The sequence below is a fragment of the Marmota monax genome, unplaced genomic scaffold (assembly GCF_021218885.2).
Source record: "Marmota monax isolate L192 unplaced genomic scaffold, Marmota_monax_Labrador192_F-V1.1 WCK01_AAM20220418_F8-fsc00024, whole genome shotgun sequence".
In the NCBI taxonomy this organism is placed as follows: domain Eukaryota; kingdom Metazoa; phylum Chordata; class Mammalia; order Rodentia; family Sciuridae; genus Marmota; species Marmota monax.
In genome coordinates this window covers 10,463,268-10,485,520 of record NW_026695224.1, presented here as the reverse complement: position 1 = coordinate 10,485,520, position 22,253 = coordinate 10,463,268, and the positions used below count along the sequence as shown (strand labels likewise).

Here is a 22,253-nt window from a genome sequence, read left to right as displayed (position 1 = left end):
GCACTCTAGACTCTGGGGGGACCTGGAGCAGCACGCAGCACGGCCTCACGGCACAGGGTCAGTATCCAAAGACTTGGATACACAAACACTCTGAAGAGCACGTAGGAGACGATCGGGGGCAACTGGGTATCGATGGGATGTATGATGCTTTTTAAGGAATCACTGTTAGTATTTTAGGTCTGATAATGGCTATGTTAAAGCTCTGCACACTGGAATACACACAGATGAGTACGTAAGGTAATGGGAATTGATTCAAAATATAAGCTGGGCGCATTGGGACATCTGGGCCGAGCCACGATGCTCTGGTGCTGGCCTGTAACCCCAGAGGCTCGGGAGGCTGAGGCAGGAGGATTGTGAATTTAAAGCCAGCCTCAGCTCCTTAACAAGTCCCTAAGTAACTCAGTGAGACCCTGTCTCTAAACAAAAACCAAAAAAACAATACAAAGGGCTGGGGATGTGGCTCAGTGGTTAAGCGCCCCTGGATTCACTCCCCAGTACCAAAAGAGAAAAAAAGACCCCGAGTGAGTGTGTGAGCGGGTGGAGGTAGGTGGAGGCCACCTGAGTGTTCTTTACATTTCTATAGATGCTTCAAAGTCTCCATAATAAAATGCTGTTGAAATTAAAATGTGATTTTGCAGCGGGGAATCTAACCCAACCTTGGCCAGGTGATCAAGTCCCACATCAGCAGGGGTACGTCGAGGGCACCGGCCCTGAGAGGGTGTGTTGAGAGGGCATTTTGCCTCTGTGATGTTCTTCCCCTAAGCCCAGGTTAGCTAAGAGAAAAACAGAGAAACTCCAACCAAACGTCATTTCCCACAGCAGCTGACCAGTCCTCCTCAGAACCACCAAGAGCAGGAAAGACACAGACAGAACAGGAAACTGCCAGAGGCCAGAGAAGGCCGAGGAGCTTGGTGTCTAAATGCAACATGGGGGTCCCGAGTGGAATCCTGGGTCACAGCAAGAATGAGCATTGGTTAAAAAAAAAAAAAACTGGAATATTCAGAATAAAGCAGAAGTCAAGTTAATGGTCATGTGCCCAGGTTGGTTTCTTCACTGTGTTGGGTGGACTGTGGCCGTGTGAGATGTTAACAGCAAGGGAAACGGGTGCGGGGGATTCTCGTGGCAACATTTTTGTAAATCAAATCTGAAATTGGCACCAGGTGCGGTGGTGCACGTCCGTAATCCCAACAGTTTGGAAGGCTGAGGCAGGAGGACGGCGAGTTCAAAGCCAGCTTCAGCAACTTTGCAAGGCACTCAGCAACTCAGTGAGACCCTATCTCTAAGTAAAATACAAACAAGGGCTGGGGATGTGGCTCAGTGGTGAGTGCCCCTGAGATCAATCCCTGGTACCACCCCTCCCCCACCAAAAAAATCTGAAACTGTCCTAAAATAACTTGTTAAAAAATGAGCTGGTGGCTGGGGATGTGGCTCGGTGGTGGAGCACTTGCCTAGCATGCACTAGGCCCAGGGCTCCATCTGCGGTACAGGAAAAATAAAAAATCAATCAAACAAATAGAATCAAATCTGATCCACAGATCTTGATCTTCAGGGAAAACTATGTCAAACAATTGGGCGTTGCAGAAGGATCTTTCCTGCATGGTAAGATCCCTGACTGACAAATGAAGTAACCCCCTGCCTCAGTATCTGTATGTGTCTGAACACGGAGAAAGGTCTGGAAAGGACACGGGCCAGGAAGTCAACATGGATTACCTTGTTGGAAAGGCTGGGAGGGCATTTAAGATGAAACCAAAAGCAAGACGCAAGCAGAAAGTCCTGGTCCCGGACTGTAAATGTAGGTGAACACCCCAAATCCAAAAATCCGAAATCAAGAATGCTCCAAAATTGGAAACTTTTTGAGTGCCAGCTGACATGATGCCACGGGTAGACGATTCCACATCTGACCTCAGGTGAGGGGTTGCAGTCAGAAGCAGAGGCCCACTAGAAATGTCTGAAATTACCTTCAGGGCACGCGCATAAGGTGTATAGGAAACGGAAATGAACCTCCGTTTAGACTTGGGTCTCATCCCCAAGACATCTCACTATGTATATGCATAAATATCCCAAATCTGAAACAAAGTCCCAAATCTCAGACACTGCTGGTCCTGAGCATTTCAGTTACTGGATACTTAAGTAGGTAAAAACTGAATATGCAAATAAATGTGGCGAGAAGGGGGCGTGGCGGAGAAGGGGGCGTGGCGGAGAAGGGGGCGTGGCGGAGAAGGGGGCGTGGCGGAGAAGGGGGCGTGGCGGAGAAGGGGGCGGGGCGGAGAAGGGGGCGTGGCGGAGAAGGGGGCGTGGCGGAGAAGGGGGCGTGGCGGAGAAGGGGGCGTGGCGGAGAAGGGGGCGTGGCGGAGAAGGGGGCGTGGCGGAGAAGGGGGCGTGGCGGAGAAGGGGGCGTGGCGGAGAAGGGGGCGTGGCGGAGAAGGGGGCGTGGCGGAGAAGGGGGCGTGGCGGAGAAGGGGGCGTGGCGGAGAAGGGGGCGTGGCGGAGAAGGGGGCGTGGCGGAGAAGGGGGCGTGGACAAGCGACAACCTGGATTTGATCAGAGAAGGGGGCTGTGCAGGCCAGGCAGCTTGTCTAGACCCTTTAAGGTAATTATTGTAATACAAGGACAACGAGGACAACCGAAGGACAGGCTGACCATGGGCTTTGCAGGTGAGGAAGCTGAGGCCCAGGAGTTAAAGTCATTTGCCTAAAGTCACCAGCTTGTAGGTGGCTCAATCAAGATTCCTGGTTGCAAGTCCAGTCCCTGGTCACAGACCCAGGTGTTCGGGTGAAGGTGGTCCTGGGGGTGTGGAACTCCAAGGAAGGGCTTTTAGAGGTGACAACCTCCAGCCACATAGGCAGGCCCACGTGGGTGCCTGGGTGGGGACAGACAGGGCTCCCCGGTGTCCTGGGGTGAGTGGTGGGGAGTGGAAGGTCCTGCATGGCAGGTTCCGGTGGGAGAGGTGGTGTCCGAGGCTGGGGGCTACTGAGGACAACCAGTCTCCTACCAACAGGCCGGAGATCCCCCATGGGCGAGGGCTAGCGGGCCTGGCAGGGAGGGGCGGGAGAGACTCCTGTCTTCTAAACAGGAGCCCCTACCCCCACCCTGGTTACATGGGGCCCTCTGTGGCTGTGTCTTGTCACTTACTGCACTTCCAGTGGCCCTGGACACTGCTCCAGAGTGGCAAAGAGGCTGGTGAGGCTCAGAGGCTCCAGCTGACACTCCTTGAGGCTGAGAAGGGACAGAGGGCAGGACAGGGGATCAGAGAGGGCCCAGGGCCCTGTCCAGCCGGGGTCCCTCTCCTCCTCCTCAGTGGCAGGCTCCCTAACCTGCTCAGCATTCTCTCCTCTCCCCAGGGTCCCTTACTCCCTGGCAACTCCTGTTCTACCACAAGGATAGCCAAGGCCTCTGAGTGTCCCGCTGCCCCGTCCAGGGATCCTTCCGACCCTCCCATTGCACTGCCTGAGCCTGGGCCACCATCCTCACTCACCTGGACCATCTAACACTCTCTGAGTTCTCCTTTTGGAAATCTGCAAATCTGACCAGGCTTCTCTACCTGCTTAAAACCCTCTGTGGCTCCCTATTACCTTTAGACCAAGTGGGAATGCTTTTCTCACCGTCTCCCTGTGCTCTTGTCCTCTAGTCACACAGAAATAATGAGAGCCAGGGGCTCCTTCATCCTGTCCCTCCTGCCTGGGGCACTACTCACTCTCTCCTCCCCTTAACTCTGTTGGGACCTCAGCTTAGGTATCTCTCCTGGGGAGGATGTTGAGTCCCAGCTGGGGTCTCAGTCTCTGGTGGCAGAGAGGGAAACCTCTTAAATCCCAGGCCACGCTCCAGCAAAAGCACTCGGCCTTTCTCTCTACACCCCACCTCTCTTGTACATGGTAGTATATTTGGGAGAGAGGTAGCCCCTTTCTGTTAATTGATGTCCCCGAAGCAGATGGCAACCCAGGCACTGGGGACTGGGCTTCCTTGGAGGGCAGGACGGTCCTGTCTGCTTTAGAGAAGTGTGAAATCTGCTCTCTCAGAACACTGGGGCCGGGCTGTGAGCTGCCCCAAGGGCTCCAGCAGCGCCCACGCTCATGGCTGTGGTTTTACCTTCTCTCCGACTCTTTCTCTTCCCTCGCTCCCAGTCCCCAGCTCGGGCCCTCTAGGTCCTACCCACTCCCTAACCCCCCACTCCATGTGGTTACCCCAAAACAAGAAGCGGGAGACAGTACCAGAAGCTCCTGGGGATGCTGCGCTGACCGAACCCGGAGAACTGGGCTCTGGCTGGGAACTGTGGAGAGGAGCCACCCGTCCACCCATCCCTGCAAGGAACGTTCGAATCAGCCACGTTGGAACCGGGCACTCAGAAGTCAGGGCTGGAGGGGCTCCCACAGGCAGCCAGCCCTCTATCCAGGGCCCCCTCCATGCACAGACAGGGAAACTGAGGCCCGGGGAAACAAGGGTGAGGAAAGCAAGCAGCTCAAAGCTGTCCCAGGGCGGCCCGCAGAAGGTGCAGGGAGTCAGGACAGAGCCCCTCCCCGCCCCATCACGGGCTTTGCAATCCATGTGATTTGTGCCTCCATGTCCCCGAGAGGTTCCCCAGAAACAGAGGCCCTAGATGGCCCACGTGACCTGGCGATGCTTTGCCCACCCCATACATCAGCTGAAGTCACTGCCCAGGGGGCCCCTTCCCAGGAGAGCCCGGGACGTCCGTCCCCACTAGGGGGCAGCCGCGGGCACCCGCAAAGCGCGCGGTGCGTCCGGCGTTGGCCGCCGAGAGGTGGAAAGCTGTTTTTCCAAGAGCATCGACGGTTTCTCGGGGTGTGGCGGGGCAGTGAGTCACATGAAGCCGAGTCGGCAAAAGCCCCAGATCAGAAACACAGCTGCCCGGTGCCCTCCCACGCGGCAGCTGTCGCCGGCAGCTGCTTAGCTGTGGCTGTGGTCGGGTCCTCCCCGCAGGGCCCCGCCCTCCTCCAGGACCCTGGGGGCAGCGACTCGTTCTACGAGGCAGGGGCGGTTTCAGAAGCAGGGTGACTTCCGGTGCCTGGCGGGGGGGGGGGGGGGGGTTGCCCAAGCCGAGTGGCCAGCATGGATGTGGGGGTGGGGACCCTTGGAGGAAATGGGCATCAGGGCAAGAGGGGAGCCCACCCCATCTCCCTGGAATGCCCGTCCTCACCTGCCTCTCTTGTCACCCTGCAGGAGGATCTGCTGGCTCTCCAAGCTGGAAGCAGAGAGGAGGCAGCTATTTGAGAAAGGGCAGAGGACCTCCGACCCAGCCCTGGAGAGGCCAGACCCCCGGTATAGGAGGGCTGGGGGGCAGCCTGCTTCCTCAGCGAGTCCAGCAAGGGGAGATCACAGCGGAGCGCATGGCCAATGTCATTTTACCGGGTTCTCACGATAACACCGTGAAGGTAGAAATTAGAATTTCTGAGTTTCATTTTACACATAAAGAAACTGAGATGTGGGTGAGCTCAAGGATCTGCCCAAAGCTGCATGGCTGGGAGGTGGCTCAGCCGGGTCCCTCTGCCATGCACCTCCTGTTCTTGGGGACCTGGGGGTAGGAGGCTCAGCGCCTCTGGAACCATGGGGGCTCTGTATGGGGGCCACAGCTCTGTGCTGGCTGGTGTTCTCCCTCTGTGGTCTCATCAGCTCCAGAGGTCTCAGGTCCCTGAGCTCCCAAGGCCACCACAGGGCTCCCAGTGTTCCTATAAGTCTCTGAGAACAACTGGGAGAGGGAGTAAGGGGGGCTGATGGGCTTTGTCCCACGGAAAATTTGGGAAACTTGGCTGTTTCTGGGGCCATGTTGTTCCATCCCTCCCTCCACCCACCCCTCCCTCCATCCCTCCATCCTTCCACCCTTCCCTCCACCCCTCCATCCCTCCATCTCTCCACTGGACACCTAACACATCCTCACTGGACCTGGTACCATCTAAGGCTCTGAGGATGGATGTGTGGTGACATGACACACGAGGGACCCAACTGGAAGCTGATGGCCTGTGGGACGAGGGGTCAGGCAGGGCGAGGGGCAGAGGGGCACTCACCTGACATCCAGGTGGGCCGCCCACTGCAGAGCAGACATGCACTGGGACAAACAGCACACGGCACTCAGGGACACACCGTTCTCGCTGAGGCTGCAGATCACAGGGTGACAATGACGGAGGCCACCCAGGACTCAGACACACCTTCTTTGGTCAGAGCACAGGACAGGGAGTTGGGGGGTGTTGTCCCTGATTTCAGATGACAGAACCCACCAAGCCCCAGGTGCTTGGAGATCACCCCTCCCAACCTCATTGGACAGAAAGGGAGACTGAGGCCAGGCAGAGGCCAAGCAGAGGCCAGGTATCGCCCAAAGTGACAAGACATGAGGTGACAGAGCCGAGGTTGGAACTCGGTGGTTCCCTTGGTCTGTGACCCGTCTAAGCAGTGCTTTTTGGCCAGAGTGGGCTCAGTCTCCCCACCTGACGGAGGAGGGTGACACCGGTGCAAAATGAAATCCTGGGGCCCCACCCTTCCTTTCTTCTGTGGTCCTTCTGTCAACCTGTCGAGGGCTTTTCATTTGCCACTTAACTGCCCACTCCTCAGGATGAGGACCCCAGCAGGGTGCGCAGGGCCCTCCCAGGCACTGGTCAGTGGAGCCCCGTGTTAGGAGGTCACACAGGGACGTGCCCTGAAGGCTCAAGCTACGTGTCATCTGCCTGCGAAGTGGAGGCCTTCCTTCCTGCCCAGGTGCAGGCCCCAGCAGGACCCGGAGCAGCCTCCTTTTTGCCAAGCTTGTCCCAAGACAGTGTCCAAGCAGGAAGGTTGGGCAAACAGTGATCGTGCCTCCAGTTCATGTGTCTTCTGACTGGGAACTAGGGGCTCAGAGAGGTGAGCCAACCCACCCAAGGTCACACAGTAAGTAGGTAGCAAAGTCAGCTGGGGCCCCAGGACCTGTGACCTCTCACCAGTGCTCCTCTCACTTTGGAGGAGGGGGCTGTAGGAGCCAAGGATGCTCTGATCTGCTGCAGGCAAAATTTGGGGATCCTTGGCCTCTGCAGGGCTCCTTTCCACAGTGGACAGCCTCCTCTCTGGTCACCCTGCTAGAGTGCCCTTTCTGGCATAAACTCTCCCTTCCTACCCAGACCAACTCCCATCCCACAGTCCCTGGCGGCTCCCAGAGGCCAGCACGGGGCCAGCCGTTAGTCACCAATGCTTCCCCCTGCTTCCGCTGGACTTCCCATGACCCCCCAGGCCCTGAACACGACCCATGCCCGCCCTAATGCAGGTGGCTGGGTTCCCAGGGGTCCAGAGCTGCAGAGCTGAGTTTGAGAAGTGAAACCCCGAGTGAGAAGCTGGCCTTCGGGGCCCGTCTCCACGGGAAAGAAGTCGTTGCCTAATCGAAGCTGAAGGAGCAACGGCCCTGCATGGGCACTTTCTCTTTTTCTGCATCGGCAACTGGGTCTGGGGACTCACAGGTATTTTCTGTAACCCCAGGAGGGCGGGTGAGTGACACAGGTGTCCCCACCCCATCCTGCAGAGGACAAACCCCAGCTCTGCCTAGCTGGCTACTTACTTCAAGGATTGCAGGGGGCCCAGCCCCGGGAGCAGCTGGGCCAGCAGGGTCACCCCCTGGTCCCCCAGGGAGTTGCCTGAGAAGCTGGAGGGGGGGGGGAGAGAAACCATCAGTGGGGGGTGGGCGGGTGCTGACCTGGGTCTCTGCCCTGTCACTGGCTTCTCCTGAAATGGGCACAGCCTGGGCTGCCAGGCTGGGTCCCGCAGATCTACAGGGGGCCGCTGGGCCTCCCCCAGGTTCTTTCCTGAGGCTCATGCACTCCTGGGGGGTGTGGGGGTGGGCTTCAGAGGGCGGTCAAATGTTGGGAACGTGCATTTGGGGAGAAGGGGACACAGCTTTCATCAGATTCTCTGATGGGCTCCTAACTCCAGGAAAAGAATGCCCACCCGATCTAAGCAGTCAAAACGCTTCGCCAACACCCTCCCGCCCATGGACTCACTCCAGGTGACCCAGGTGGCCGCTTCCTCCCAGCGCCCTGCAGAGCTGCTCCAGGTGCTTGGTCTGGAAGCCACAGTGCGTCAACCTGCAGCGGGAGACCGCAGCCCTGCACGCCTGCCCACAGGCGGAGGTCACAGCCCCGCCACCCACCACACCCACAGAGCCAGGCTTGCAGGGGAGGAGGGACAGGAACACATCTGGCACCTAGACAGACAGACAGACAGACAAGGGGGGCCACCACACCCCACCTGCACCCTGCATCTCTGTAGGATGGTACACATGGGCAGAGGCAGAGACAGAGGGACAGAGGAGGACAGACCACAGAAGACCAAGGGTGGTGGAGGAAGAGAGACCTCGAAAGACACAGGAATGAGGGAGACAGACAGACAAGAGGAGATACAGACAGACAGGATGAGAAAAGCCAAGAAGAGCCCCGGAGGGGCCCTGCGGAGGCTGAGGCCCAGGGTCAGGATAGCAGGGGCCCCGAGGAGTCCCCTCCTCCCCAGCCAGAGTTCCCGTCTTCAGCTGCTGGGCTCAGAGAGCTGGGGGAGCAGGTCCCCCGGGCAGGGGAAGGGGCTGAGGGGGCTGCCTCGTTGAGCCCCATCTGGGGTGGGGGACAGCTGGGCCACAGGTCCTGGACACAGCAGGGCATGGTGTCCTCCGGGGAGCATAGAGGGCTGGAGCCTGAGGTTTGGGACAGGCCTCAGGTGGAGGAAGAGGGGAGGCTAGAACCACACGGGGCCTGGAGGTCATCGGCATACCTGATCCTTCGGGAGCTCGGAGGTAGCTCACAGGACAGGGGGGACATGAGGTTGTCAAGAAATGCAGCCCTGGAGGGACACACACCAAGGCCAGGTAAGCGGACACCTCGCCCACTATCTTCACAGTCCTTCGCCAGCTGCACCTTGCGCACTGTTCAGTCTCTAGGCTGGGCCGGGAGTCAGTGAGACCTTGATTCCAAGTTGGCCCGGGGTGTGTCACTCGATAGTATGACATGTGAATTGACTCAGCACAGAGCTTACTACATACATAGTAAATGCTCAATTAACCTCCGCTGCTACTATCATTAATCTGAACATCCTCATCAGTGACACCATCGATGGCTGCGCCAGCTCTGACCAGCTCTGACCTCAGATGCTGCACAAGAGACTGTGGTGGACACAGAGGAGGAAGAGCTGGGACTGTGCGTGTGCGAGGCCGGGACAGCCCGGGAGGAGGACACGCAGAAACGAGGCCTTGTGCCACAGAGAGCTGGAAGTTCTGACCAGCAGCCTGAGCCATCCGCTGGGTTGAGGCTGCAGGGCCTCAGACTCCGGAGCATCGGTCTCTGGCTCCCCCCACCCCTCCCCCCGCATGTGTCCACACCCTCCATCTCAGGGCTGTCTTCAAGCACCAAAAAATGGGGAGGCCCATTGACCTTCCCCTGGACAGCAGCACCCCCTGCCAAGCCTGCTCACTTCCTGTCCCTTTGTGCATTAGTCAAGGTCTTCCCTGCCACCCTGCTGTGGTTGACCCTGACCAGACAGGGGCTGGGAGGACGCTGGGCCTACCTCTCCTGGGTCCCCCCCTGCTCTTCTGGCTCTTGGGTAAACGTGAGGACCGCGGTTCTGTGCAGCAGGCTGTGGAGAGAGGAGGGGTCGGGGAGGGAGAGGTGAGGACTTCTGCTGGGTGCCCCATCTGGAGGGGCCCTAGGGAGCCCCCCAGCTCCAGCTGAACCCCTTCCTCTGACTTCCACTGCCAGTTTCCAGGCAAGACTGTGAGAGAAACATGAAATCCCGCCTCCTCTGTGGTTTGGACCTCAGGCTGCAACGCCCCTCCTCCGCAGTTGGTGATCCTCGTACACTGGGAGCACCCTGGGCTGAGGGCGCTGTCCCTTGTCCCTGGAGGACATCTCAATGATCCTTGTTAACTTTTAGGATTGGGTCCTTCAAATGTTTTGCTTTTTAAATGCAATTAATTTTTTTTCTTGCAAAAATGGGAATTACAAATTCTCTTTCTTCCTTCCTCCTCCTCCTCTTCCTCCTCCTCCCTCCCTCCTCCTCCTTCTTCTTCTTCTCCTTCTTCAGGTTGAACCCTAGGGTGCCCAACCATTGAGCCACCTCCTCAGTCCTTTTCATTTTATTTTGAGGCAGGGTCTTACTACGTTGCTCAGATTGTCCTGGAACTTGTGTGTCCGTCTCCCAGGTTACTGAGATAACGGGCATCGGCACTCAGCCAACTGGGCATTGTCCCCAAGGTGTTTTACCACTGAGCTACATCCTCAGTGAGAACATTTTAAAGTTTTTTTTTAAAAAATTGGGACAGGGTCTCACTAAGTTGCTCAGGGCCTTGTTAAGTTGCTGAGGCTGGCCTCAAACTTGTGACCCTCTTGCCTCAGTCTCCTGCGTAGTTGGGATTACAGGTGTGCACCACCACACCTGGCTGGGTTTTTTGTTTTATTGTTTGTTTGTTTTTAAGGCAGAGATGAAGCTAGGGTGACAGATTAGAATCATGAACAGTCATTGCTCATGGGAACAGATTGCACCATTCTTTCTACCATTGAGTATGTTTGAAAAGCCTTATCATGAAGATCATGAATTAAAATTTCACGTTTATTTAATGTCCCACAGTCTTCCCTTCAGATGAAAACCACATCTATATTGAAATTTTTTTTCATGGTTCCATTGAGTGTTTTTCTTTGTAGATAACTTGGTTTATTTAACTAATATCCTACTATTAAACATGCAAGTTATTTCCATTTTTTTCCTATCATAATTGATACTGGGGTGAATATCCCTGCAACTAAATGTGTTTGCGTATCTATCCCCAGCCCTTTTTATTTTTTATTTTGAGACAGGTTCTCACTAAATTGCTGAGCCTGGCTTTGAGCTTGCCATCCTCTTGCCTCAGCCTCTGAGTCTCTGGGATTACAGGTGTGTGGGGGGTTCCTGACCTTCCACTGGGGGGATGGGGATTTCCTCTCTCCTTTGGGGGTGTGTACAGCAGGGCTGCTCTGCTCCGCCAACAGCCTTGAGGGAGACGCCCTCCAAGCTGGGAACTGCTTGACTTTGGCTTGCAATTGTCCTCAGCTCGCCAGACTAGACAGTGAGACTCACAGAAATAAGGCGGGGGCCTGTCTTGGGCGGGTTCCCTAGAAACAGAGCCTGGGCCTGGGAAGCAGGGGTCCCATGCCACCTGACTCCTGGTGCATGTGCTGTCAGGAGCTTGCTCTCAGGAGAAGCTGGTAAAGGACGGAGGGAGGCCCACAGGGGCCTGATCCCAGGGGAGCCAAGTTGCAAGGGGATGGAGACAAGGGCTGCCTCTGCCACCGGCCACCCTGGCTGGGGACTGGTACACAACCTCCCAGGCACCTCTGGCTCCCACCAGCCCTGGGCGGTCCTCCTGAGGGGACACCAGTGCCTTGAGCACACCATTCCTGCCGCAGCAGCTGGGGTCAGCTGTGCCTGCTGGAAGGGGGTCTGGGAGGGGGAGCAGCAGCATTTTCTAGGGGTCCCTACATCCTGGGACCGGAAAGACTCCCAAGGACTTAGCATGACAGGCCAGCTTCGGGCTAGAGGGTGCAGGTCACGGAGGCCGACGGGGAGCTCCTACCTGATGTGCAGGGTTTCCAGAGCTTGGCACGTGCTCAGGGCGCTCAGCACACAGGACACCCCGCCCACGGAGAGCCCACTGTCGCTGAGGCTGTGGAGAGGTGGAGGCAGCCATCAGAGGGGCCACGATCCTCAACCCCCGACGGCTCCAGCTCCCTCCTCATGACTCGGGAGAGGTGGCTGTCACTCTCAGATGTCCTGGGTCCTAGCCAGGGGCCCTCAAAGGATTCCGGCCACGCAGGTGAGCCAAGAGCTGCAAGGCCCCCCTGCTTCAGGAGCAGAGTTCTCCAGCCTGAGCTGAGAACTCGCTCGTGCTTTGAAGCCCCTGAAGCCCAGCGTCCTGGCCGGCAAAGGAGCCACCTTTTGAGCTCCGGCGTGCCAGGCTCGGTAGGTCCACGTGTGTGGGCACACTCGTGACCTCAGGGAATCCTGTTTTACAAACGGAGAAACTGAGGCCCAGAGACATTGCTCTACTTGCCCAGTGTCACAAAGCTACGAGGTGACAGAGCCACAGCCAAGGTCTTGAGTAAAAGCTAACCACTTCTACCCAGCCACAGCCCTGCCTCACCCCAACCCGCCCTGGATCCCAACACCCCAACACGGCCATCCAAGCACTGCCCTGCCCCACCCTGCAGCCCAGCCTGGGACCCTCCCATCTCAACACCCAGCACCCCACCCCTTCACCCCCAGACGAGCCCAAACGAAGGCACCACCTCCTACTTAATCCGTCACCCTGGCACCCGTCCACCCAAAGCCTCAGTTCTGCCCCACTGCAACCCCTTTGCCCCCTACTCCGGTGCTACTGAAAGGACAAACAGGTCCACAAGCCACCGACGATGACCGTGAGCGCACTCTCCAAGCGCAAGGGGTTAAATGGCTGGCGTGGAGATGGTGGCTCAGCCAGGCAAGGCTGGAGTTGGGAGAAAGTGAGGTGGCGGGTGCATTAGCAGCATTACTACTGACTGTGGCACAGGGACCAGGGGTGGCAGGGACCTTCTGGGGGCTCTCCAGGACGCTCCTGTCACCCAGGGGTGGGTGGCAACTCACTCCAGCTTCCTGGCAATGTGCAGGCGGGAAGCAGCCTCAGCCAGGAGTCGGCAGCCTTCGTCTTCCAGCTGGTTCCCTGAGAGGCTGGAACAGAGGGGCCGCCCTGCACTGTGGGGGAGCCCCGCAGCCGCCCCCCCCCCCCCCCCCCCCCCGCACCCTCACAGACCCCCACTGACTCCAGACCAAGCATCTCGGCCATAATGATTTTTTTTTCGTCTGGGGGTTACTGGGGATTGAACTCAGGGGCACTCGACCACTGAGCCCCATCCCCAGCCCTATTTTGTATTTTATTTAGACACAGGGTCTCACTAGGTTGCTCAGCGCCTCACCTTTGCTGAGGCTGGCCTCCAACTTGCAATCCTCCTACCTGAGCCTCCTGAGCCACTGGGATTCCAGGCAGGTGCCACCACACCCGGCTCCTAATTGATTTTTAACACTAGCTAGAGGGGACGGGCTGCACCCTGGAGGCCTGGAGGCTTCTGCAACCCTTGACACATTTCTTCTTCCTAGGAAGCAGCCACCTTTATTATCTTAATCTCTTCTTTACTCGTGAGTAAACCAAGGCGCTGTGTGGTTAAAGCATTTGCCCCAGGGTGGACCTAGATTTGAACCCAGGCAGCCTGATTGCAAGGCCTTATCAGCAGCCATTCCTTTGTGCAATCTACATAATTGCTCCTTGTGATAAATTTCATGATTACAGGGACCTCTGACCTAGAGTAAAGACCAGGGAAGGCTTTCCTGAGGATTGAGCTGCTTGCTGGAAAAACCAGAAGGAGTTCAATAGGTAAGGGGCAGAGGAGAGATGGGGGAGGAGTTTTCTGGCAGTTGAAATGGCACATTCAAAGGCCCTGTGGCACCTAAAAGGAGCCAGTGTGATGGGATGGATCGAGCCTGAAGTGGCAGGATAAGATGTAGCTTGGGGGGCTGGGACAGGGTTGTGGATCACATGGGATTTTAGGATCTTGTGTTATCTTGAGTAGCAGGAGACAGTGAAGGGGGTAGGCAGCAATGAAATGTAGGCACCCTTCCAGGAAGAGGTGGCCAGGGTAGAAGCAGGCAAGCCCGTGAGGAAGATGCTGGGGTCACCAGGTGAGAGGGGAGGGTGGTTTGTGATAAGAAGCTGGATAAAGAGGCTAGAGAAAGGGGGATAGTCGTGAGAACTGTTGCAGTTGGCCCAGGGTGGACCGTCTGGGGGGCCAGGGGGCTGGAGGTGTCTTCTCTGGGTAACCAGGTGGGTGGGGGATTGCTGCGGCTGAGCCTGGGGCAGGGTCAGGCTCCATGGCGACAGGGTGGGTAGAAGTACTTGATACCTTCTAATCCTGCCCTGGTTCTCCCAGTGGGTCAGGAGCAAGGATTGGTCACCAAAGAAGCCCTCGCCCTGTCCCTCTGTCCTCAAATCACACCACGGAATCCCAGCAATCCACCCTGGTGCCCACTGGAAGATTTCCTAGGACTGTCCTTTTGGGGCATCCCTCCTAGTGACATGGCAAGACCTCCACCAACCCCCAAACCCTGCCTTCAACAGTCCCCCCAAGAGCTGACTGTCGTGGGAGCCCCTCCAGCCTGAATGGAGTGGCTTCTCCCAGGTGCAGCGGGGGCTTCAGCTCTGCAGATCCCAGCCACGGTGGTTATGGGTTTGAGACCCGGAGCCAGACTGTCTGGGCTTGCACCCTGGCCTGGACCCTTCCTTCCCATGTGACCTTGAGAAAAATCTTCCTCTCTGTGGCTTCATTTCCTCCTCTATCAAATGTGGATGGTGACAGAGCTCACATCATTGAGATGACAGGATTAAATGAGATACGTATGTAAAAGCCCCTGGCCAGGCACCCAGCACAGGGCAAGTACTAAACAGTGGTAGCTCTTGTGATTCTTGATGCCTTCAAATTCTTCAGGAGGCCATCTGCCCCTCCCCTGCACCCTCCACCCAAAGGCCAGGCCCAGTCCCCTCTTCCCCAGCCTCCTCCCCATGATACTCACTCCACTTCCTCCAGAGGCGGACCTTCCAGGAGCAGGGCTATGAGGGCCTCCACATTACGGACCCTGAGCTGACATTTCTGGAGCCTGGGGTAGAGGACAGAGGGCCTCAGGAAGGGAACTGGGCCCCCTCCAGCGCTGATTGCAGCTGTTGGGTGTGCACGCCCCTTAGAAGCCAGGGATCTTGGGCAAGGAGCAGAGGCTGCCTGAGACTCAGCTTCCTCCTCCCTCAAGTGGGAACAATGACGTGCGCTTCCTAGAGCTTCCAAGGCTCACCGCCAGGTGACCCTGGGCTCGCCTCGGTGCCCAGCAGAGGGCAGAGGCACGTTCAGTTATAGCCATTGCTGCTGTTAGGACAGAGGCTCCTGAGTCAAGCCAGGTGGCTATTCATGTCCCTTCCGTGCCCCTTGTCTCCTTGTCCCTTTATCCTCCTCGTTCCTGTTGTGCCTCCTGCAGAAGGACAGCCCTTCCCCCACACCACCCTCTCCTTAAGGCCCTGGATCCCACTGAGGTACCTGAGGGTCAGCCTTCTGTCCTCAGCCTCTTTCCTCTGGCCGTCTGTTTCCTGTGGGTCTGGAGCTCTGGAAAGAGCCAATCAAATGTTGGTTGGGGTTTGGGCGCCAGAGTCTAGTGGACCATGCCTCTCCCCTTGGCTTCCAGGGGCTGGGGACCCTGCAGCCCTGCTCTCGGTGAGTCGGCACAAGGACAGTTGCTGGACGGTGCTCAGGGTCTGACTTAGCACAGCACCAGAAGCAGAAGGTTTGAGGTCAAAGGAAAGCTTTATCCATCTGCAGTGTGTGCTGTTGGACAAGACACTTCCCACTTGAGGTGTGTCAAATGGGACTGATGGACTCACAATTTCATTTCACTTAATCTAAATTTAAATAGCCCAGGTGGCTGGTGGCTGTCATCCTGGGCATCCCAGCTCTAGACAGAGAGGAGCAGGACAGTGGTCCTACTGGGTCATGGTACAGGTGAGGAAACTGAGGTTCAGAGCAGGCAAAGAACTTGCTTGAGGACTTCTTTTTAATGTTTTTAGTTGTAGATGGACACAATTTCTTTGTTTTATTTATCTATATTTTTCTGTGGTGCTGAGGATCGAACCCAGTGCCTCACACATGCGAGGCAAGTATTCAACCACTGAGCTATAATCCGGGGAAGAGTTTGGGGAGCACAGTAGGGATTTTCTTTTGGGGGAATGCCTCTGCCCTTTCTTCTCCTGTGCACAGCTGGAACAGTCAGCATTTAGGCACCAACTGCATGCCAGCAGCCGCATTCCATGCATTTAAATGTATTTGCTTATTTAATTCTCACAGTGATGCTAAGCTGTAGGGAACTGCCCTCTCCTCTTTTCTCCAGTTGTAAGAGTCTTGCCAGAGCTCTCAGCATGGAGGGTGGTCAGGTTAATAGTATCTTCCGGAGGCTGTGACTCACTCTGAGATTTGGGGAGTGCTCTCTCTGCACAGGGGCCAGATGTGGCCCAGGTTTACAAGGAGGTTCATATCCTTTTACAAGTCTAAGTAGTCACTCGCCCTTCAATGCAGCAGTAGCACAAAGAATCTCCATGTTCTAGCTCTTTCTAGGCTCTCCTGCACCCTCCCCTCAACGGCCTGAGCCTAGATCTTTTCTTAGGATGGACCCAGATCTGCACCTCCCTGGCTTCTTACCTTTGTAGCTCCACAGCTGTTTCTTCAAGTGGGGAAAGAAAGAAGATGAGGTCTGTCTCCCTAGAGGGTCAGACACCAAGTCATGAAACCAAATCAGGGACTAGAAATCAGCCCGTCACCCCTATCTGCACACCCATTCCTGTTCCAAACTCCAGAGAAAGCTGGGTGCGGTGGCACATGCCTGTCATCCCAGCTCCTTGGGAGACTGAGACAGGAGGATTGCAATTTATCATGACCCTGTTTTAAAATAAAGTAAAACATTAAAAGAACTCGGGATGTGATTCAATGATAGAGAACTTGCATGTGTGAGGTCCTAGGTTTGATCCCCAGTACTGAAAACAAACAAGCTAGGGAAACAATTTCTTACAAGAAATAAGATAAAACATTAGGAACGCTGAGAGGGCTTGTTTTTTGGTACCAGGGATGCTTTTTAAAAATCTTTGTTTGTTTATTTATTTATTTTTGACATAGGGTCAAGTGTCTCACTCTGTTGCTTAGGGCTTTGCTAAATTTGCTGAGGCTGGCTTTGAACTCGGGATCCCCCTGCCTTAGCTTCCAGAGCTGCTGGGATTATAGGCATGTGCCTAGAGTTTTTAAAAATTGCTTTAGGATTAAGAAGCATGACGCTTGCTGAGCGGAGGCTCCGGCTGCAATCCCGGCTACGGGTAAGGTTGCTTCAGCACCATGGAGAGTGGCACACAGCCAAGGATCCCATTGGCTGGGCCTGTGCTTTGTAGCGGGTTTTGATTCCACCGTCCATCCACACCCATCTTCCCGTTCACCCACCCACCCGTGCATCTACCCACTCACGCACCCATGCACCCATCCAGCCACCCACTATTTATTGAGTTTCGGGTGTCGGGCCTGAGCTTGGGTCTGGAGCTGCAGGAGTGAGTAACACACACTGGAAGCTCTCCAGATGAACGGCCTCCTCCTTTCCCCATTCCCCACTTTCTCATACCCGCTTCTACAGACTTTGAAGGCCAGGATCCCGTTCCTTCGGCTCACCTGACCTGCAGCACCCTAACAGTAGGGCACAGGACGGCCACCTTCACCAAGGACAGTACTGTTGACGTGGAGAAGCTGCTGCGACTCAGGCTGCATGATTGTGGCACAGATGTCAGGACCCTCCCCAGCCCAACGGTGTGTAAGGGAGGGGGGACGTAGGCCAGGAGAGGAGCCGGCAGGGACGGGGAGCAGGAGGACTGCTTACTCAAGCTTCCGGAGCCGCGGCAGGTGAGGGAGGACCTCCGCGATGCTCAGCACCTCCGGGTCCTTGAGCTGGTTGTCCTGGAACCTGCAGGGAGACCAAGGCCCAGTTCCTCAATCCTGGCGCTGGGGTCCTTGGACTTCCCAGTTGGCAGGTGACAGTCAAGGCTACCCTTATTGGGGACCAGGAATTGTGGATGACCTGCTCCCTAGCATCCAACAGGCACGGCTAGGAGGAAATGTCCCCCACTGGCCTCACTTCTTTCCCCATGGGTTTTTTGGCTAATGACCTATAGCTTCTAAATGACAGAGGTCTCATGAAGTGGAGCGAGGAGACTCAGAATCCCAATCCCAGGACTTATGTCTGGAATGTGGCTGGGGTCCAAGTTGGTCAGGGCCTCTTGTCCCCCTGGTATGAAGACCAAGGTCCAGGTGGGCATGCTGCAGATGCTGTTTCTGGTCTCAGCTCTGACCTTGACTCACCCAAGCAAGCAAGTGTTCCTCTCTGACCTCACTCTATCCCTGTTAACTGAGGGCCACACCCCAGCCCTGTTTGGGTTCCTAGCTGGATGGAATATGAGGTTGACTGAGAGCATCAGTGGGTGCTGGGGGAGAAGGTGAAGGTCACTGTCAATAATCACCAAGCAACAGAGAGATCAATATTCCTGGCCTTTGTCCCCACCAGAGTGATCCCTGCACAAAGGCCCCCAGCAGAGGAGGCAACAGGAACAGGGGTCAAGCTTATGTTCCCCTCGATACGTGCTGTATCCTGGAGCCAGGAGGTGCCTACCTGGGCAAGGGGCAGCTTCTCTAAATATCATAAAGGTGCCATCTGCTAGCAGTGGTCCTGCCAGGGAGCTGCTGGCACATCCCTGGCACCACCCTTCCCAGAGCACTCATTCCCAGACACGGGGGAGGGGTATATTTGTGTGCCTCATTAGCTGGTGTGTGCATGCATCTAAATGTACACGTATGTGCTATGCACCAGCACATCAATGAATGGGTGTGTTCACTTGAGTAGGAGAATGTGTACTTCTGTGCACGTGTGTGCATATGTGTGCATGCATGAGAGGGTGTGTCTTTCATGCCTTTATGTGTAGCCCAGTGCCTGTGTTCTGCCCACACACTGCCATCCCTTCTCCTAGCATCACAGAAAGAGGAGCCTCAAAACTTGTGCTTCTCCAAGAGGGCTAAGATATCAGATATAAGAAGGCTGCTCTGGAGCCTTTGGAAACCTTTGGTTTGGAATCACCTCATCTCATTCTTGACCTAATACCTCATTGAAAAACGAGACCTTGGTCAGACCTCGATGGAATGTGCGGGACCTAGTACAGAACCCAGGGGGTGTCCTGGGAATGACTCCTCTCCCCAGCCGCAAGCCCTCCTGGAGATCACTCACCTGACCTCTTCCAGCTGCGGGCAGAGGGGCAAGGCCTGCACCAGGAGGCTGACGCCCTGGGCAGTGATCTTACTTCCCGCTAACCTATGGGGTAAGCAAAGATGGTGGGAAAGGATGGGGTGGCGGAAGCAGGTAGCCTGGGACTCTGCCCTATGCAGGACAAGGGGGAGGAAGGGAGTGCCAGGCGTCCTCAGATGAAGGTCTTTCTTGGTTCCAAGCCCTGGCTCACCCCAGAATCTTCAGGTTCCCCATGGTTGGCAAGCTCCTAGAGAGGGCTTCTGCAAACGCGTCCCCGCACTTCCTGCTCTTAAAGCTGTGGGGAAGAAGCAAAGCGCAGAGGATCAGTGCCAGGAAGAACTTTGAGGTCATCTCCACACCCTCCTCAGTCAGATAGGGGGGCCATATTAGGTAGACAGAGTTGCCATTGTAGTTGTGTTGGACAGGGGACAGCAGAGTCTGCTTCATCAAGGGAATCCCTTCTCCACTTCACCCATGGAAATAGAGAGCTGGGAATATGTTTTCCCAGACAGAGATGACACTTCCAACCTGCCTTGCAGCTCACGAGCCCACGTGGCTGTTCTCACCAATGGAATGTGGCTGAAGTGATGAGTAATGAAGTGATAAGTGGCTAGTTCTAGGACTGACCTTGAACACATTGGGCATGTCTCTTCCATGCCCACTCTTTCCCTTGCCTCATGCCAGAGGTATGCCCAGGACCCAGCTTTGCCTATGCAGATAGGACATCCAAGGAGATGATGGAGCAGCCAGGGTAGGGGCCTGGGTCCCTGCATGACCCTGTGGAGTAGCCATGCCACCAACCTGGACTGCTTATTTCTGCCTCTTCCAGAAGAGACAAACGCAATTCTGCATGGTTGCCTCCCTGGGCTTTGGGAGGTTTCCTTTGTGCCTTTCTCTAGCCAATCAATACAAATACTGAGCTCTGGGCTGGGGGCTGTGCTGGGCAGTGTTTGTCCCGCACGATCCCAGGTCATTCTCACACTGACCAGAGAGTGAGGTGTTACTGCAGACTCATTTTAGGGATGAAGAAACTCGCTGACCCAGAGGCTGCACTCCAACACAGCCCGGATCAGAGGCTGCAGCCGCGACAGAGAGAGACCTAGGGCCTAGAAACCACGGTCAGAAGGAGGGTCCAGCTGGGCACAGGGCCCTATCCCACCAGCACCAGAGGCTAAGGGGCAGACAGGGCCAATTCCGGTCCCATACTCGAGATCCGCATCCAGTCTCTAGAAGGGGTCTGCCAGACGGGGTGGCCTCCATTGTCACCAAGTACAGATCCTCCAGGTCTTCTCTGGCCCTGCCCTTACTCACCTGAGAGTCTCTACCTGCCCACAGCCTGCCAGAGCCTCAGGGCAGTGAGGCTCCAGGGGGCAGCCCTCAAAATCCAGGTGGATGGGGTCTGCTCTGTGCTCCAGGATGCTGGTCAGGGCAGACAGGTCTCTGTAGGTCAGCGGGAAATTGTGGAAGGGCAGTTGATAGGGGAGGCTTTGGGCAGTGAGGCTGGCCAGCTCGGACTCCTGAGTCTCGGCCACATAGTGACACAGCTCCACCACCTTTGGCCCCGTGAGCTTGCGGGTGGCCAACTTCCTCAGCACCTGCAGGACAGCTGCCTGCCGGGCCCCCACCCAGGCCTCGTTCCTCTGGGCCAGGTGCCTGAGGAAAGGTCGGCAGGTGAGGGATGCCAGCCCCGCCAGGAAGGTGGGGAGGTGGTCCGAGAGGTTCAGCCTGGTTCTGGTCCGCAGAACCCAGTGAGAATTCAGCGTGACGTGGCTGGTGAGTATGTCCTTGTCCACTGAGGGGCTGGCCATCAGGTGCAGGGCAGCACAAAACTCTTGCAGGGTGAGGTGGGCAAAAGCATAGCCAATCTCCTGGTGCCCAGAGTCGGTGTGGATGCAGAATGAGGTCAGCATGCTGTGGGTGGCCCCGAAGGCCATGATGGCTGGAGGGATGTCTCCCGCATAGAAGATGACCTTCCCCACCTCCAGGCCCCTGAGGGCCACCTCTCCGAGGCCCAGCAGGGACTTGGCAGGCAGACTCCCAGGGGGGCTGAGGGTTAGCACCATCTGCATGTAGAGCTGGGTCACGGTGGGCAGGAGGGCCGCAGACTGGCCAGGGGCATTTCCAGAGAGGAGATGGCGGAGGCAGAGGCAGGTGACCTGGCACAGAGCGGGCACTGCACACAGGCTCTGGAGGTGCCCGTTTCCCTGGAGTTCTGCGAGGGCCACCTCCTGTGCTGGCTGCTCACTGAAGAAGCGGCTCACGTACTCCTCCACCCGCAGCCCATCAAAGCCCCACATGTGGACCGTGGCTGCCTCGGTGGGCAGGCAGGCAGGCAGCTTCCCTGGACGGGAGGTGACCATCACCCAGCAGCCGGGAAGCAGGGTACCCCGGCAGAGGGCAGAGAAGAGGGTAAGGGCTGGGCCTGAGCCATTGGGACCCAGAGTGTCCTTGCTGGAGCAGGGGTAGATGGCCTCGTCCAGCCCATCGAAGATGAGCAGGACTCGGCTGGCATTCTCCTTCAAGTACTGGAAGACAACCTCAGGGCCCGCCTCGGGGCTCAGGTACAGATCAAAAAGGAGCTGGGGCAGCGTCAGGAAGCGCGTGATCAGGTTCAGCTGGCGGAATTCAAAAAGGAACAGGGCCTGGAAATGGTCTAGCTGGCCCTCAGCCCACTTCTGGCAGAGCCGGCGGGCCAGTGTGCTCTTGCCCATGCCAGCCTTACCCAAGAGCACTGTCACCCGTGGGCCCTTGGAGGCCTTGAAGTTGAAGAGGTCCTGGAGGCTCATGTCAGTGCTATCTTCGGTCTTAGGGTCCCCCAGAACGGCTCCCTCTCGAGGGTCTAACGGTGCTGTGGCCCGGCTCCACTGCAGGATTGGGGGGACATAGGGCTGGTGGGCGCCAAAGGTCTGCCCTGGCTTGGGGACTCCATCACCACAGTGCCGCTGGGCAGAGGTCCTCAGGAGCTGCAGGTACTTCCTGGTCAGTTCTGTAGGGGTCAGGGAGAGGGCATGAGTGCAAGAGCCCCGCCCCCACCTGTGTCCCTTTACCCCAAGATTTGGCTGTTTGGAGCCCCTAGCCCCAGTGGGGCAGAAAGGGGGGGTGAGGGCGGGCACAGTGGCTCATGCCTGTACTCCCAGCCGATCGGGAGGAGGAGGCAGGAGGATCGCCAGTTCAAAGCCAGCCTCGGCAACTGAGCGAGGCCCTGTCTCAAGATTAAAAGGGTTGGGGGGTGAGGAGGTAAGGTACTATGGGGGTTTCTTATACCACCAGAATTCCCAGGAGTCCATAGCTATCAGCACAGGCTGTGGCTGCCACCGACACAGGGAGAGAGAATGGGGACACACAGTGGTGGCTCCATTGGTTGGGGGTAACGTAAGTGTGGG

At 56.7% G+C, this 22,253-nt stretch overlaps 1 protein-coding gene across 5 annotated transcripts in view; it reads right to left on the bottom strand.

Moving 5' to 3' along the window:
• Nlrc5 (NLR family CARD domain containing 5) overlaps positions 1–22,253 on the bottom strand; it is an 84,871-nt gene that overhangs the window by 24,865 nt on the left and 37,753 nt on the right. For all 5 annotated transcript variants that reach the window (XR_009225908.1, XM_046434982.2, XM_046434984.2 and 2 more), the window contains 18 exons: positions 20,182–21,856; positions 19,082–19,165; positions 18,853–18,936; positions 17,458–17,541; positions 17,253–17,342; positions 16,245–16,304; positions 15,093–15,158; positions 14,581–14,664; positions 12,604–12,687; positions 11,558–11,647; positions 9,517–9,585; positions 8,728–8,796; positions 7,968–8,051; positions 7,529–7,612; positions 6,018–6,107; positions 5,153–5,197; positions 4,209–4,298; positions 3,133–3,216 (listed from right to left, as the gene is read on the bottom strand). Coding sequence is in view for 4 of the 5 variants with exons in the window: in XM_046434982.2 (XP_046290938.1) it covers positions 3,133–3,216; positions 4,209–4,298; positions 5,153–5,197; positions 6,018–6,107; positions 7,529–7,612; positions 7,968–8,051; positions 8,728–8,796; positions 9,517–9,585; positions 11,558–11,647; positions 12,604–12,687; positions 14,581–14,664; positions 15,093–15,158; positions 16,245–16,304; positions 17,253–17,342; positions 17,458–17,541; positions 18,853–18,936; positions 19,082–19,165; positions 20,182–21,856 (3,016 nt within the window). In the remaining variant the exon portion in view is untranslated. The remainder of the gene's footprint in view (positions 1–3,132; positions 3,217–4,208; positions 4,299–5,152; positions 5,198–6,017; positions 6,108–7,528; positions 7,613–7,967; positions 8,052–8,727; positions 8,797–9,516; positions 9,586–11,557; positions 11,648–12,603; positions 12,688–14,580; positions 14,665–15,092; positions 15,159–16,244; positions 16,305–17,252; positions 17,343–17,457; positions 17,542–18,852; positions 18,937–19,081; positions 19,166–20,181; positions 21,857–22,253) is intronic.